Source organism: Ambystoma mexicanum, chromosome 6p (assembly GCF_040938575.1).
Source record: "Ambystoma mexicanum isolate Mex_15411 chromosome 6p, UKY_AmexF1_1, whole genome shotgun sequence".
Lineage (NCBI taxonomy): Eukaryota > Metazoa > Chordata > Amphibia > Caudata > Ambystomatidae > Ambystoma > Ambystoma mexicanum.
The window spans coordinates 1,499,870,104-1,499,884,334 of NC_090935.1; the positions used below are offsets into that span (position 1 = coordinate 1,499,870,104).

Here is a 14,231-nt window from a genome sequence, read left to right on the forward strand (position 1 = left end):
TTAAAAATGATGCCACGCTCACCTATGTCCTTGGCTTTGAAGAGAACCTACTCAAACTTGGATACATTGCCCAATACGTCGAGATCCCGACCAACAAATGACCTATTGATGTATCTCGTAATAGAGCACCTGAAATGGCCAAGAACTATGGCTCCTCCTCCGGTAATGCACCAATTGTTCCATCATCTGGAGGCACAATCGTGACTCATAAGTCTGTATCTGCGCACATATCTGTCAAAGGCCATTTACCATCTGAAGATATCCCTGAAGGATATTGGCAATGGTTGCCTCTCTCCTTCAAAGAACATTTTTCTGGCACACGGCAATGACCCATACATCCTCAATATCTCTACTCGTGAAATACCCGGGGACATTCTCACATGTTCGATGTTGATGGTCTATTAAGCAACATTGATATTTTTCATATAGTTGCACTCCAAGAAACCTGGATCACTGCTGAGATTCAACTAGACAACCGCTCAACAGTACATGAAGTGGCAACCAAAGGCCTGGTAGGTCGTCTAAAGGGTGGGCTTCTAATATCTGTACAGAGCCCATGGAAAATAGAGAAACTACCATAATCGTCTCATAATATATTAATAGCCAAGATTACGAATGCAGTCATTAGCATTATTATAATCAATGTATATGATCCGCCTAAATGTCGTTAATCTCAAAAAAACATAAAGGGGCTTTATGTGGACCTAAAACAATACTCCCATCACTTTCCAATCTGGCTCCTTGGCGATTTCAATGCCAAAATAGGTGAGACTGCTTCAGTTGTTCAAATAACTGATGATCTCACTCAAGGAAAAAAGTGGCGTAGACTCTTAAAATCCCATAATATGTTTCGCCTGAATGGCTCTACTATGAGTGATCCTCACATGGCTCCCACGCGAATTGAAGGCTTATCTGCTGTCGTCATCGACTATATCTTTTCGAATCACCTTGGTATGCAATTCATTAGGGATACGGGAGTTGTGTGCCGTGATGAGTGATCACTTGCCTTTGTCTTCTTATCGAGATAATGCAGGAAAATCTCATTTTGCCATCTTATGACAAAAATGGTCAGATACTGTTAAATGAAGGACAGAATCGTATTGTTGAAAAACGACACAGCATAGAACAAGCAAATTCAATGGCCCCGGAATTGTTACCCGCCTTCATTCAATCGAAACTTTGACAGGCCGAACTCTTGTGACCAACTAATTAAGAATTTTACATCTATCATGGCCAACATTCAAAGCTCTACTGTTGAGCAACGCTCATACACATCTGTTCAGGAGAGAGTTAATATTCTGCGTCCAGTCCGTAAAAATAACAACAAAATTGTCCAACTTGGAAAAAAGGACGTTACGCATTAACATAAAAAATTTAGTACACTCCAATAATGGGGCGACCCCGGTGCTCTCAATCATAGCACACATTTGTGATTTAAAAAAATCCCATAAAAGATGGATAAAATCTCATAAAGATCTCGAGCTAAAAATCTGGCAAAAGATAGCCAGACTATCCCTGCAAGGTGATGGCAATGCAATATGGCACTTGATAGCAAAAAATAAAAAGAGATCTCACAATAAATTGCTTCAACGAAGTCATGAGCAGATCACATAGCTTCTACACTTGGCAGTGGCAAATCTATTGCACTAGCCTTGCCGATCCCAGATACACCGTGGGAATGAAAAGCCTCAATCCTTGATATCATAGCCATCATCGAAAACTTGAAATCATCTCGTGCTGCTGGCCCTGATGGCATATCAAATTTGGTCATAAAAAGTGATCCACCACTGTGGGGCGCTGCCCTGCATATACTATTTTGTCACATTAGCTTATATGGAACTTTACCACCGTCCTGGAAAGCCAGTAACATCCTGACCATTCATAAGAAGGGGGCCTTGGATGTTCCATCTAATTTTCGTATGCTGGCTATGTTAGATTCTACATCAAAAATCTTAACTAAAGTGTTACTTTATGAATTGAACTCATGGATTGATACCAATAAGATTTCCCCCCCCCAATCAGATTGGCTTCAGACCTAAATGTAGCACATTACACAATCTTCTCATCTTAAGCTCATCGATTGAACATACGTGGGTGCGGTGGAACTTAGATGTTTACTGTGCTTTTATCGATTTTTCCGCCGCTTTCGACACTGTATGCAGGAACCAGTTATGGCGCAAACTAGCTGAATGGGGATCCCTCCTGGTTTGCTCCGAATGCTTATGCATGCAGACACATCAGTTAGTGTCCGTCTCAATGCATTGGGTACACTATCTAAATGGATGTCTACCAAACGTGGTGTCAAGCAGGGATGCATGATAGCCGCCACACTCTTCAATTTCTATCTGGCTGACATGATTGCTTCCTTTAACATCCATGCTGCCAACCCTATTAAGATTGGGAGTGTGGCCTTGGGTTGGCTCGCTTACACCGACGATCTATTACTTCTTGACTACACGCCAGCTGGATTACAATTGATGCTGAATGCACTAGCCACATATGCGTCTAAAAATGGCCTCACGATAAACAATTCCAAAAGTAAAATCATGGTTTTCACACAGAACCTGAGGCCGAGGCGTCTACAATGGTCCTTATCCAATGCACCTTTAGAGCAAGTCTCAGCCCACAAATACTTGGGTGTAATCGTTGATGAGAAGCTTAAATGGGACCTCCATTGGTCAGAAGTAAAATTGAAATGTGAGACCTCGGTGAATGCCTTAAGTGTATTTATTGGTCGCAACAATGGTTATAGTGCATCTGCCTTACTATCTATATACAATTCAAAGATCATATCAATGCTGTCTTATGCAATAGCCATCTAGGGCAATACATTTAAGTTCTTATTAGATTTGAAGCTAAATTATTAAGGCGATTACTTAGACTACCAAAATGCATAAGCATAGAACATCTATACCTCGAGTTCAATATAAAGGGCATCTGGAATGTATACATAACCCAATGTGTAATGTTCTACCAAAGTTTTATTACTGTGTCAACTGATACGATTATTGTTCCATATACACATGCTTTCTTGAATCTGGAGGATACTTCTCCAATAGGTATATTTGGCATTTTGAAGCGTATTCGCAGTAAGTGGTTGTACGAAAGCAGTATCCCATATGTGTCTGGTGACATTAAATATTGGCTTAAGAAGAAAATAAATGAGTTTGCCTTCCTACAGAATATGCTCCACCTTGAAAGCCTAACGTCTGCCACTGAATACTGTCAGCAGAGATGGCATCGTAAATCTAAGCTGAAATACATTTCGGCGTATCCTAGTCCAAATGTTTTTCGTACGTACCTTCTTTTTAAATTTAACGTATCAGTTGCGCTATCATCAAAAAGTTGGATGAACAATATAGCATATGATCATAAATATTGTCGACTATGTGTTAACTTCATTGAAGAAACACTATTCCACCTATTCGTTGAATGTGAAAGTCTTAATTGCCTACGCATGAAATATCTTAAGTCATACAATAATGCTGTTAAGGTGACAGACATCCCTGTATTATGGCAAGTATTTTTATAAGGTGATGATATTAATCTAATATACTTTGTCAGATTCTAAATGCATCTTGTACATATTTTTAAATGCTTTTTATGATGGGTATTGCGTTAAGTGTGCCAATCTTTTAAAAGTTTACATATGTATATTATATTTTAACCTGTTTTCATCAATATCGATAGAATTTTAAACTGTGTTATATGAAATGTTATACAAAGCTTGTGCTAGAAGTATACCAATAAATAAAATCTTAAATATCTAAATTACACGAAAAGACACCCCAGGAAGATGAGTGAGATAGTGTGGGATAACTAGAAACAAATGATTTGTATGGCTATGAAAGATGGTGGATGAGGGAGAATGAGTGGGTATTTATTTAAACACCAGCTAAGAAGAACAGTTCTTATTTTTGCAACATATGATCAGACCGTGGAGACAAATATGCGAGACTGGTAACAGTGTTTTGTTGAAGTTATTGCACTTCTTAACTTTGTATGGTATTTTGTTTTCATTTAGCCTGTCATAATTCGTGTTCAACATGCCTTGGATCCTCTGCGAGTGATTGCCTGACCTGTAAAGATCAGTCGTATGTGATGAAAGCAGGATTCTGTGTGGCTGCTTGTGGTCAAGGTTTCTTTGTTCAAAATGGAATCTGCTCAGGTAATTATACATACTTTTCTTTTTGCTATTTGGTCTTTTAAGCCTTTAACTAGTGTTACGAATCCCTGGATGCTCTCACTTCTCCCCAAGGGGGAGCTACTTCCTGTGAGGCCAGGCTGGTGAGGCCGTTACACAACAGTCCCCCTGGGGGTGGTGCACAGCGGGAGTATGTCATGGGGAGAGACTACCCTTCTGGGAACAGTGATGACCAACTAAGGTATGGCCCGTACACCACATTACAAGCACACATCCTCACTCTCCTTTCTCCTCTTCTGAGGGATCAGTACCTGGGCGAAACATGTACTGTTGTAAGACCCAAGACCTTGTCTACCTGGGAAGTACTGGGACGAAAAAGACCATACCATACCAGACCTAAGTAGATCTAGTACTGAGACGCGTTGGTCCTGTTGAACGATGATCACACCCAGGAAACAGAAGACAGACTTCACCCTTTCACCAAGAGTATGTTTGCGACATAGCATAAAGGTTGACAAAGGACTAGACCTTTTGTTGGATCCAGCCGCAGAAGGCATCAGGTGCAAGGGATCCCCAGCGCTGGAGATTCGAATCCTGTCCACTCGTCCATTCAACATCTCAAACTACTGGAAAATAATACATAACAAACATTATGTTGTATAGGGCGAACAATGTGTAAAAAATCATATGTTAAAAATGAACCTATATCTGTTTGATGAATTGTATTATCGGTGCCTTGAAAAAGCCCAAGGAAGGGTGAAACACACGCACGTGCCTCCTAGTGGAGTTTTGGATGCACAACTTTTACAACAGGTTTAATGGGAAAATATTGAAACAAAAAAATCTTATTGCATTTATATGAAGATTGGAATAAATTAACAACTGACAATAACTACCAGATGTAGAAACTATTCATTTGAAAGATTACATCGGAAGAAGCAGAAGACCAAGCGCACAGGCAGACATAGAATCCCAAACTTGCATTTACTGACCATATGATTGTTCAGTGGATACCAGTCTCTATGCACCCATGCAGCTAGGGGCTCACAAAAAAACTAGATTAGGGGTTTTTCCAACCCACATACATTTTAATAAACAATCTTGAACTGTGTTCACTTATGTCTGCATTGCTCCTGCTGAACTGCCAAAGTAAAGTCTGGGTATATGGATCAGTTGGGAGTCCAGGCGCAGCTCCTTTTTCTCTCTGGCACAGCAAAGTATTAAATCCCAGTAACGATAGTTCATGATACATGGAATTATGGGACTTGGGTAGTCACCCGGCATAGGTTTCGCCATGAGAGCCCTATGGGCACGCTCCATTGTGAAGTGTGGTGAAATTGGTTGATTAGCTAAAGGTCGCGGAGCAAATCCTCAACTGCCATCTCCATGTTCCCGCGAAGTGCCTCCTCTGAGACCCCTATTATCTGAACATCATTTCTGCAAGACCTGGACTTTAGGTCATCGCATTTCACCTTGCAACACCTTCATATCCTTTGATATGGTAGCAACAGTGGATTGCAAAACTGCAACCTCATCCTCAGTCATGCTGATCCAGCCACTGGCACCGTGATTTGCGTTGTTTCCCACACAACATGTTGATCAGAGTTTGGCACATGGATGGCAAAAAAAGTCATTTACAAGATTTGAATGCGGCAGTGCATTCAGAACATGTTTATAAATACAGCCCTGCTACCACAACATGTTTATTATTTACAGTGGTCACTATGTGTATGCCCTTGGCATCCATAACACAAACAAGTTTATTATTTACAGTTGGTTACTAATACCTCTAAAGATGCACTTTATTGTAACTGATTATAATTACCTAATAAGTTAAAAAACATAATACATATCTGCAAACCTTAATATTGTACAGAATATGAATATAAAACACATCCCATACTATCATCAGGAGGATGTCTTTTAGTTCACAGGATGCACAGCAATCCTACACGTATTCCCTGTACGACCATCTTTCAAAACAACTGCATCATCTAGAACTCTATCTACTTTGATTGAGCCGCTAAATTTGCTTTCACCTTTAAGTACTCCTATATGCCGTCACACCCATCCCCTTGATCTATTCTTGATAGACTAGTATTACATTTTGTGTTGTATAACTCTTTTGCTGCTTTTTGGATTCTTACTCTCTCAACTCTTTTTCTTTCCACTCAATGAACTTCATTCTTCCCAACCAAGGTGGGCATACACAAGTAGCAACTTTCCTTCTCAATATTTCAAAAGGAATCAATCCTGTCGTGGCATGAGGTGTCAATCTGTACGTTAATGCAAATCTTTCTATGTTATCGTCCCAATTTCTCCCCGTAATTCTTTTGCTTAAAGTTCTATTGAACCTCTCAACTAATCCATTGGTGGAGGGGTGGAACACTGTTGATTTATGATGTTCAATGCCCATACTCACCAAAATATTTTTAATTAAACTAGAAGTGAACAGGACACCATTATCTGTTACTATTTTCTTTGGTACGTGTTAGGGGAGTTTTCCTAAAGTCCCCCTTGGAGGTAAGACTTTAGTAAGCTATCCCACTGGTTTGTGGATCCTCCAACTCTTAGTATCAGTCTGTAGTAAGAGACCTTGTTAGTGTGGCAGAGAAGTCAGGCTTATCTTAAGAGGAAGATGTGAGCTGTAGGTAAACACAATGAACCCAGTTAGAAATGCACTTAAAAGAAACACTTACAATACATTTATGTTAAAATATAGATTTATTATATTTACACAAATATCACTTTTAAATACTTAGTACGATACACCAGTACACAACGCATACAATTGTTACAGGAGTTTGGGCCTCATTACGAGTCCGGCGGTAGCCGCGCCGGAAAAACAGGCAGGCTGCCTCCGGACCCGTAATACTATTCTGCCTCCGTGATTGCCAGAATCAGCGCAGCATTACAACCCCGGTGACCTGGTAATTCCAGAGACGGAATTCTGTAAATCCCCATTCCCATGGAGTCCCATGGAGTCCCATAGGACTCCATGGGGGTGAGGACCATGGATTTGCTGGTTCCGTCTATGACAGAGCCGGTGTTTCCATGTCCGCCTGCAGGCGGGAGGTGTTAATCCCGCCAGGTCAGACCTGGCGGGAGTGACACCTCCCGCCTGCAGGACTCTGAATCAGCCGGTCCGGAAACAACGGTGGTGGCGGTTTTACCGCCACCGTTCTATCCGAACCGGTAGGGTCGTAATGAGGCCCTTTGACAATACTATCAGTAATAACGTGCACCCACAAAGTAGTACCGTAATTGCATTTAGTCAGCATACACATATACAATAGTGATTTTTGCGGAGGAACACAGTTGGTTAGTGTTATCCTAGCAGAGCCTCAGGTTCTAGATGCAGTATCCCTGCACAGCAAGTTGAAATGTGCAGCAGGTGTCCTGGTATTGGGTTTCCGCAGCTCTGGAAACTCGCAGGACCTCGGGAGATGACTCAAATCAAAGTTCGTCTTGGGACTGGTTGTCAGGGTCGGACTGACACAAGAAATAGGCCTCGTCACCCAAAAAAAGTGGCCCACCCCTCGCCTCACAACCCTCGACCTCTGATGACATCACCATAAGTGATGTCATTTGACCCCACCCCAAATTGACATCCAGGGAAGCGATGAAACACGACCTTTCACCCCTTGACAAAACAGGAAGTGTCATCAAATAGCATTTTTCCTAAGTACACTAAATAACTGTGAATCCAAGCAGACGTCCAAGGCCAAATGATATGTTATTGTATAGCACTTACGCTTAAGCTCTTTTTTTATAGAACAAATATGCATACAATATCACCCAACCTGTGTTGGTTCTCATTTATCAACTGAAGAAGGATTTTTGAAAAAAAAGAATAATTGAAAACTGGCCCAGGCATGGCCAGAAACCGGCCCCCACTACCCAGGGACGATTACGGCCCGGCCACGGGGCACAGTCCGACCCTGCTGGTTGTTCCCACCAGTCAAAGCCAGGCGCCTCTGGTAGTCTTCTTCTTCGGTTACTTCAGCTTCCAGTGGTCGACTTGCTTTTCACTGCAGGAGCCTCACCTTTTATACAGTTCCAACACGTATTCCTCTTCAATCTCTCTCAGCAATTTTCTGAAAGGGGCGTTTGGATGTACAATCAGGACAGCCATACCCCAGTGGGAGCTGGTTCTATTCAGGCACTCTGGCAGACAAAGGACAGGGGGGTGCCCCCCACCTTCCTGCCTGCCCAAGGGTTCCCGCCAAAGGCAAAAGACACGCATAGCCCCCCCCTTCCCAGAATCGTAGAAGAATCGTAGAAGGGCTAACAAAGAACAATCACGCTAGTAATAGCGATAAAAGAAGGGAGGCACTAAGTTGGTTCTTGGGTGCCCCTATTGTGTACTACCGAGGCTATGGACAAATGCTGCAGCAGAAAAATCACGCAATAGTTGGTACAACAAGTCCACTGCCACCAGCCATAACTAGGAGATTGTCTATGTGACTAAAAAGTCACAGTAGCAGAGAGAAGGGGGATACTAGGTATCCCTTTGGCACTCCACATAAGGTGGTTTGTGCCAATCTCTCAGACTATAAAGTTTAGGAGAGATACTAAGTATCCTTAAAAACTGTAGTTACTCTAGGATGAAGAAAATAATCTCAAAGGAGGACCCTAATGATCCCCAGCATCACTTCCCATAAGGAGCTGTGTGCTGCAATAGTAAAATACAGATGCTATTAAGAGTGATGGAGAGGATAGACTCCATAGTACAGGTAAAATACAAAGAATGGAGTTCCAAAAGACAGAGCCCAAAGAAAGAATGAGTGAAAAAAGGCTCCACTCATTCAGGATTCCAGAAAAAATATCCAGAAGTCCAGCAGAAAGTACTGGGGGTCTCACTAGGAGAGGGGATGAAGCATAAACATGTTAAATCTCCCTAACGGTATACCCTCTCTATGAAATATGTTATGCATGAATTTAATTAGCTCTCTTGAATCTGCCTCAAACACAGACCTTACTTCTATCCATTTGGAATACATGCCAGCCATCACAATTACATATTTGTGTCTTCCCTCCTTGGAGTGTAAGGGACCTAATACGTCCAAGGCAAAGTACTCCCAGGGAATATTTGGAAGGTCAATGGTCTTCCAAGGATGGGTATGTTTTTTCAGTGTATTGTCGGATGAGGAGCATGTACCACAATTTTCTATCATTGCTTCCACTTGTTTATATAAACCTGGCCACCAGTAGTCTGAGCGAAGAAACCCTTTTGTTTTACCATTTCCCATGCGACTGTCCTGAGCTAGTTACAAAAGCGTGTCTCTTCTGCCGGCTGCAGGAATGATTCAACCAGATCTCAGCACATGTGACCCTTCAATGCTCAGTTCGTTTGTTACCTTATGAAAGGCACCTAACCCAAGATCAGGGGTCTACTCAGCCCAATTTTTCAAGAGTCTTTTACCATTTTGAGTTCCATATCACCATCCTGGGCATTATCCCATTCTCCCTGAGTTCTAGATTCTCCACAAACCCAGAAAACGTCTGGTTCATCAATGTCTTCATCCGAAGAGTTAATTGAGAACCTGAATATATATAATCCGTTCTGACATTGTCTTTACTTGAAACTTGCTTGATAGTAAAATCATGGCCTTGCATAGACGTCACCCAGTTCATGATCCTCCTTGAAACACCATCTTATCCCTTTGACAAGAATACTGCTACTAAGGGTTTTTGATCAGTGGCGATGGAAAATGTTCTCCCCCACAAGAAGGTTTTGATTTTTTTCACTGCCCATGACAGATCCTCCTTTTCAATGACTGAATATTGTTGCTCCGCCTGTTTTAGTACACTGGAGGCAAAGGCCACCACCCTGCCACCTTGTTTATCCGACTGTAAGAGCACAGCTCCCAAGCCAGTGCCACTAGCATCAGTAATTTTACTGGTGTCTTTGCTTGTGTCAAAGGGAGAGAGCATTAGCAACGGCTTCCTTTATCTCACGGAACTCAGTTTCACAGACACTGTTCCAATCAAATCTTTGACCTTTTCTTGACCTGCTCACGCAGCACTAGATTACACACCGATTGAGGCAGCCAGATAAAGATTAGCTTTATCTGTTTTCTCTTCATCTTCCACATCTCCTCCTCATCCACCAGACAAAGAAAATTAGAAGATAGCTTCAGTGGGGAAGAAAGTATGCCTGATTGCTTCTGTCACAAACAGATCTATACCTGAATTCTCCATTCTACTAAAATCATGTTTAGAAGTTCATGACTTGAGCACCCATTTGTGCTTTTCTTCAAATGATTTGCTAAGCTGGTCAGCATTTTCTCATTCTATTCTTACAATACCTTGATCCTGATGGCCTTTAATCAGGTCTGAGGCACAAGTGTTTAGCTTCTTTCGAGAGAATCCTCTATTTCATTCCCCGTGTTTGTTAACATACCTCATGGTGCTCATATTGTTTGGCTGTTCCATCACTTATTGTGTCTTAATTTATAGAGGGGAAGCTAGGAAAGTAAAACTAGAAATGATTGGAAACTTGTCTGTTGCCTATATATCAATTTACAATATGCACAATTGTATTCAGGAGTCCTGTTCATTCACAGATATTTCCTATGATTATAATGAGAATATTCATGATGGAGGACTAGCATTACAGGCAAGTAAATTTCTCTTATCAAGGAATTTCTTTACTATTTGTTCATCCATTGGCTGCACTGGGCAAGGGAGTAATGGGGCACAACTTTTGGTAGCAGGCCTCAGCAACCAGAATTACAAGGATGCAGAGCAGTCGAACTAGCGAGGCACATATTGCAAGTAGTACTAACTCTTGGTGGTCCTCTTTTTCAGCCTGTGACCAGTCATGCGAGACATGCCACACCGACAACCCGGCATGTTTAACCTGCTTTTCTGGACAACTCTTGCATGAAGGAAAATGCGTTCCAAAGTGTCCTGATGACTTTTATGTTGATGTTACTGGAAGATGCGCAGGTAAGGTGTTGGCTGTCAGTAATGGCAGAAGTTGAACTAGCAGTTTCATGCTGTTCTGCTTGTGGTTGCTTGTGGCAAATGCCTATATTCTAATCTTAAAGTTCCCCATCAATCGCTAACATATGTGGCGGATCAACAACAACAGTAATTGCTTGTGCCATGTGCCATGTACTATCACCAGTCGGCGTGTTTGTTCCCATGACAACCGCCGTACACTACTGAATGCCTCCCACTCGCCGTGTTTTTTCTTTTTTTTAGATTAGCCAGAGACCACCGTGGATATTTGGTTGTGTAGTGCACCATACTTTAATGCTGCAAGTCAATAGACCCAAGTGATGCATTTGTCTGCAATTATACGTGTCCGGCTTCACAAACAGAGCGTTTGCGCACACACAATGCTCTAGCTACACCATGCCCTGCAGACTCAAAAATGTAAATAAGGCCAGTTGCCTAACAACATGCAAGTAAATGAATTAAATTAATTGAATTAAGAGGATTGGATAAATTCCAAAAGGAGAGGGTTGTTCATAGCGTTGCTAAGTTGTGCTTTTCCTAACGTTGCATGCATGGCAATGTGTCCTTCTCATACACAAGTGGCTATGGAGTGCAGGCAGGTGTCCTGCATGCTCAGCCATGCTGTTATGTTTCTGAGTGGATGCATACATGTCAGTAGTGCTCTCTCTCACCATGGCATATCCCAATGCGTGATCCTATAGTCCTTACATAGTAGCCAGTGTTTGCCAGCTGGTGTATTCATTGAGACCAGTGCTATCTGAGCATAGTTGGAAAATCCAAAGTTGTTCTCTTTTAAACTATAATGCGTGGAGATTGCCGCCACAATCTTCTATGTGAAATCCGAGGGGCCATGACCCTCCAATAAAATAAAAACTAAGGGGTGGCGATCTGTTTGGTCCTAATAAAGGATTAATGTTCCCCAATGTATGTTTTGACCGGCCGACATTTCTTAAGCTGCAAGGACATGTGATGATATAAATTACATTACTACCGTTACAGTTCGTGGATAACTTCTGATGCCAGTGGTAGTGCAAACCTATGTCAATGGTGCTCCTCCTGGTTTGGGGGCACACACTACACTGGCCACATGTGACATGTCCCATGGGGCTTGATTGATGCCATAAGGTACTGACAGCCTTGTCCTCTATTTCCTTGTATGTGTGTACAAGTGAATCTCGAAGATTGCGTCTTCATTTCATTACAAACCTAGGTGGTCCAATGTTGGATGAGCCCACATTCAGAATTGACCATAGTTTTATCACTTCTTTTTTATTTGATTGGCCAGGGGAGAGAAACTGAAGACTGCAGTGATGGTATCAGAGTGATCGATTTTCCTCCCATGTTGTTCTAGAGTGATATTTCTAGGAATATCCCTTGCCCTTCTGTTTTTGATATCCGTGACTTCTCAATTTGTATGCTGAGTTAGTTGACTGCTGGTCATAGTCCTACATGGAAGTGCAGTTTCTCTTACACTGGATCATCTGTCCAAAGCAGGGGGGGGTTCTTGTAGACTTCTAGTATAGTAACTCTGGAAGAGTAATAAAGAGTTTCTAACTGTGGGTTTGTGATATACTGTACTCTTGATTGTCCCATCTTGTGCACTCAAGACTAAATCAAGGAAATTGACAGTCGAGGTACTACTAGTGTCTGTAAATCTCAAACAATCATTCCTTGTGTTAAGCCATGTCATGAATTCACTGAGGTTACCATCCGTGCCTTCAAAAATCATGAGGATGCCGTCAATGTATCTCATCCAAAGTTTTATTCTCCTATAGAATGGATTATTGAGGTCATAGATAGTAGTTGTTTCAGATTCTGCTACATATAAATTAGCGAGGCAGGGTCAAAAGTGGCCCCCATTGCTGTTCCTGATATTTGCTTGAGAAAGCCTTTTCATAAATAAAATATTTGTTGTCAACGCATTCTGCGCAAGCTACATGATAATGGTAACAGGAAGATCAATTAGTGGTTGCCTTTCTCTGAGGATCTTGTCAATAACAATGAGTATTGCCTCCTGCTGTAAGGAACTTGTGGTGGCAACAGTAAAGATGGACACAAATGATCACAGTTCAAGGGCGTTTATTGAATTTCGTAATGGTTGGGAAAAATGCCTAAACTAAACCTAAAGCTAAGATGGGAGCAAGCTACGACCATCACATAATAATAAAGCAGTCCTAGTAGCGTCTTGTCAAATAAAAAGGGCCTATACTTAAAAACCTATTGCCAATCCTTACCACTAAGTTACAAAAAGAGTGTGGGATAATGTTCACCAGAAAATAAAGAAGTGTTCACAAAATAAGTCAGGATGGTTTGGCTGGGTATCCCTTCCCCACGTTTCAAGCACGGGACAAGGCAGAACCCCTGAGCACAGCACACTCCTGGGCCTCTCCAGCATGCGGCTCAAAATTCCAGTTCAACGATACCAGAAACTTCAGGGGAGAAGTCTCTTTACTCAAAGTCTCTTGCCTTAGAAGGCCTGTTCGTTCAAAACAACAAACAAACAAACAAAAGTTTCTTCAGTGTTCTTGCACCTGGGCGATTGCTCTTAGCCACTAGGTTCTCCCTCCGCAGGGCTCGGATCCTCCTTGCAAAGTGGGCCTCTCTCTGTCGGGTTCACTAAGGCCTTTCAAATACAGCTTGTAACATTCAGGAGCCTTAATGTCCTTTTAAACAAACACCACTGTGGACAACACTTGACCGGGTTCACTCTCATCTTCACAATGTTCCAGGGTGTATTATTCTTCACCCCAACTCGCATACATCCCTCAGCCAGGCTCATGTTTACCAAACATTACAGTTTACTCTGCTTTATCTCAATGCAGGATTTACTCTCAGTAGCTTTCCCCTTGGCACCCCTCTGTCAGGTTCACATAGCCATCTGTCACACAGTTCATGATTTGCTGAATTTCACCAGAAAATGTGGATTCCCTTCTCCTAGCTTTTTTTTGGCAACCCTCTGTCGGGTTCACACTTGCCTTGTTACACATTTCACAATCTTATCAGAAAGCGGGATTCCCTTCCCGTAGCTTTATCTCAACCATGAGTCAGAGACTTTCGTTTGTACAAAGGATTTGACCTGACCTTTGTAGGACCAACATCTCACGTCGCCCTGCCCTAG

The 14,231-nt window shown here is 42.0% G+C and overlaps 1 protein-coding gene across 1 annotated transcript in view; it reads left to right on the top strand.

The window, feature by feature from the left end:
• The window catches only part of FRAS1 (Fraser extracellular matrix complex subunit 1), a 1,618,415-nt gene that overhangs the window by 521,542 nt on the left and 1,082,642 nt on the right, over positions 1-14,231 (top strand). Inside the window, exons 15-16 of the mRNA XM_069626341.1 lie at positions 4,025-4,168; positions 10,958-11,098. Of these exons, the coding sequence (XP_069482442.1) occupies positions 4,025-4,168; positions 10,958-11,098 (285 nt within the window). The remainder of the gene's footprint in view (positions 1-4,024; positions 4,169-10,957; positions 11,099-14,231) is intronic.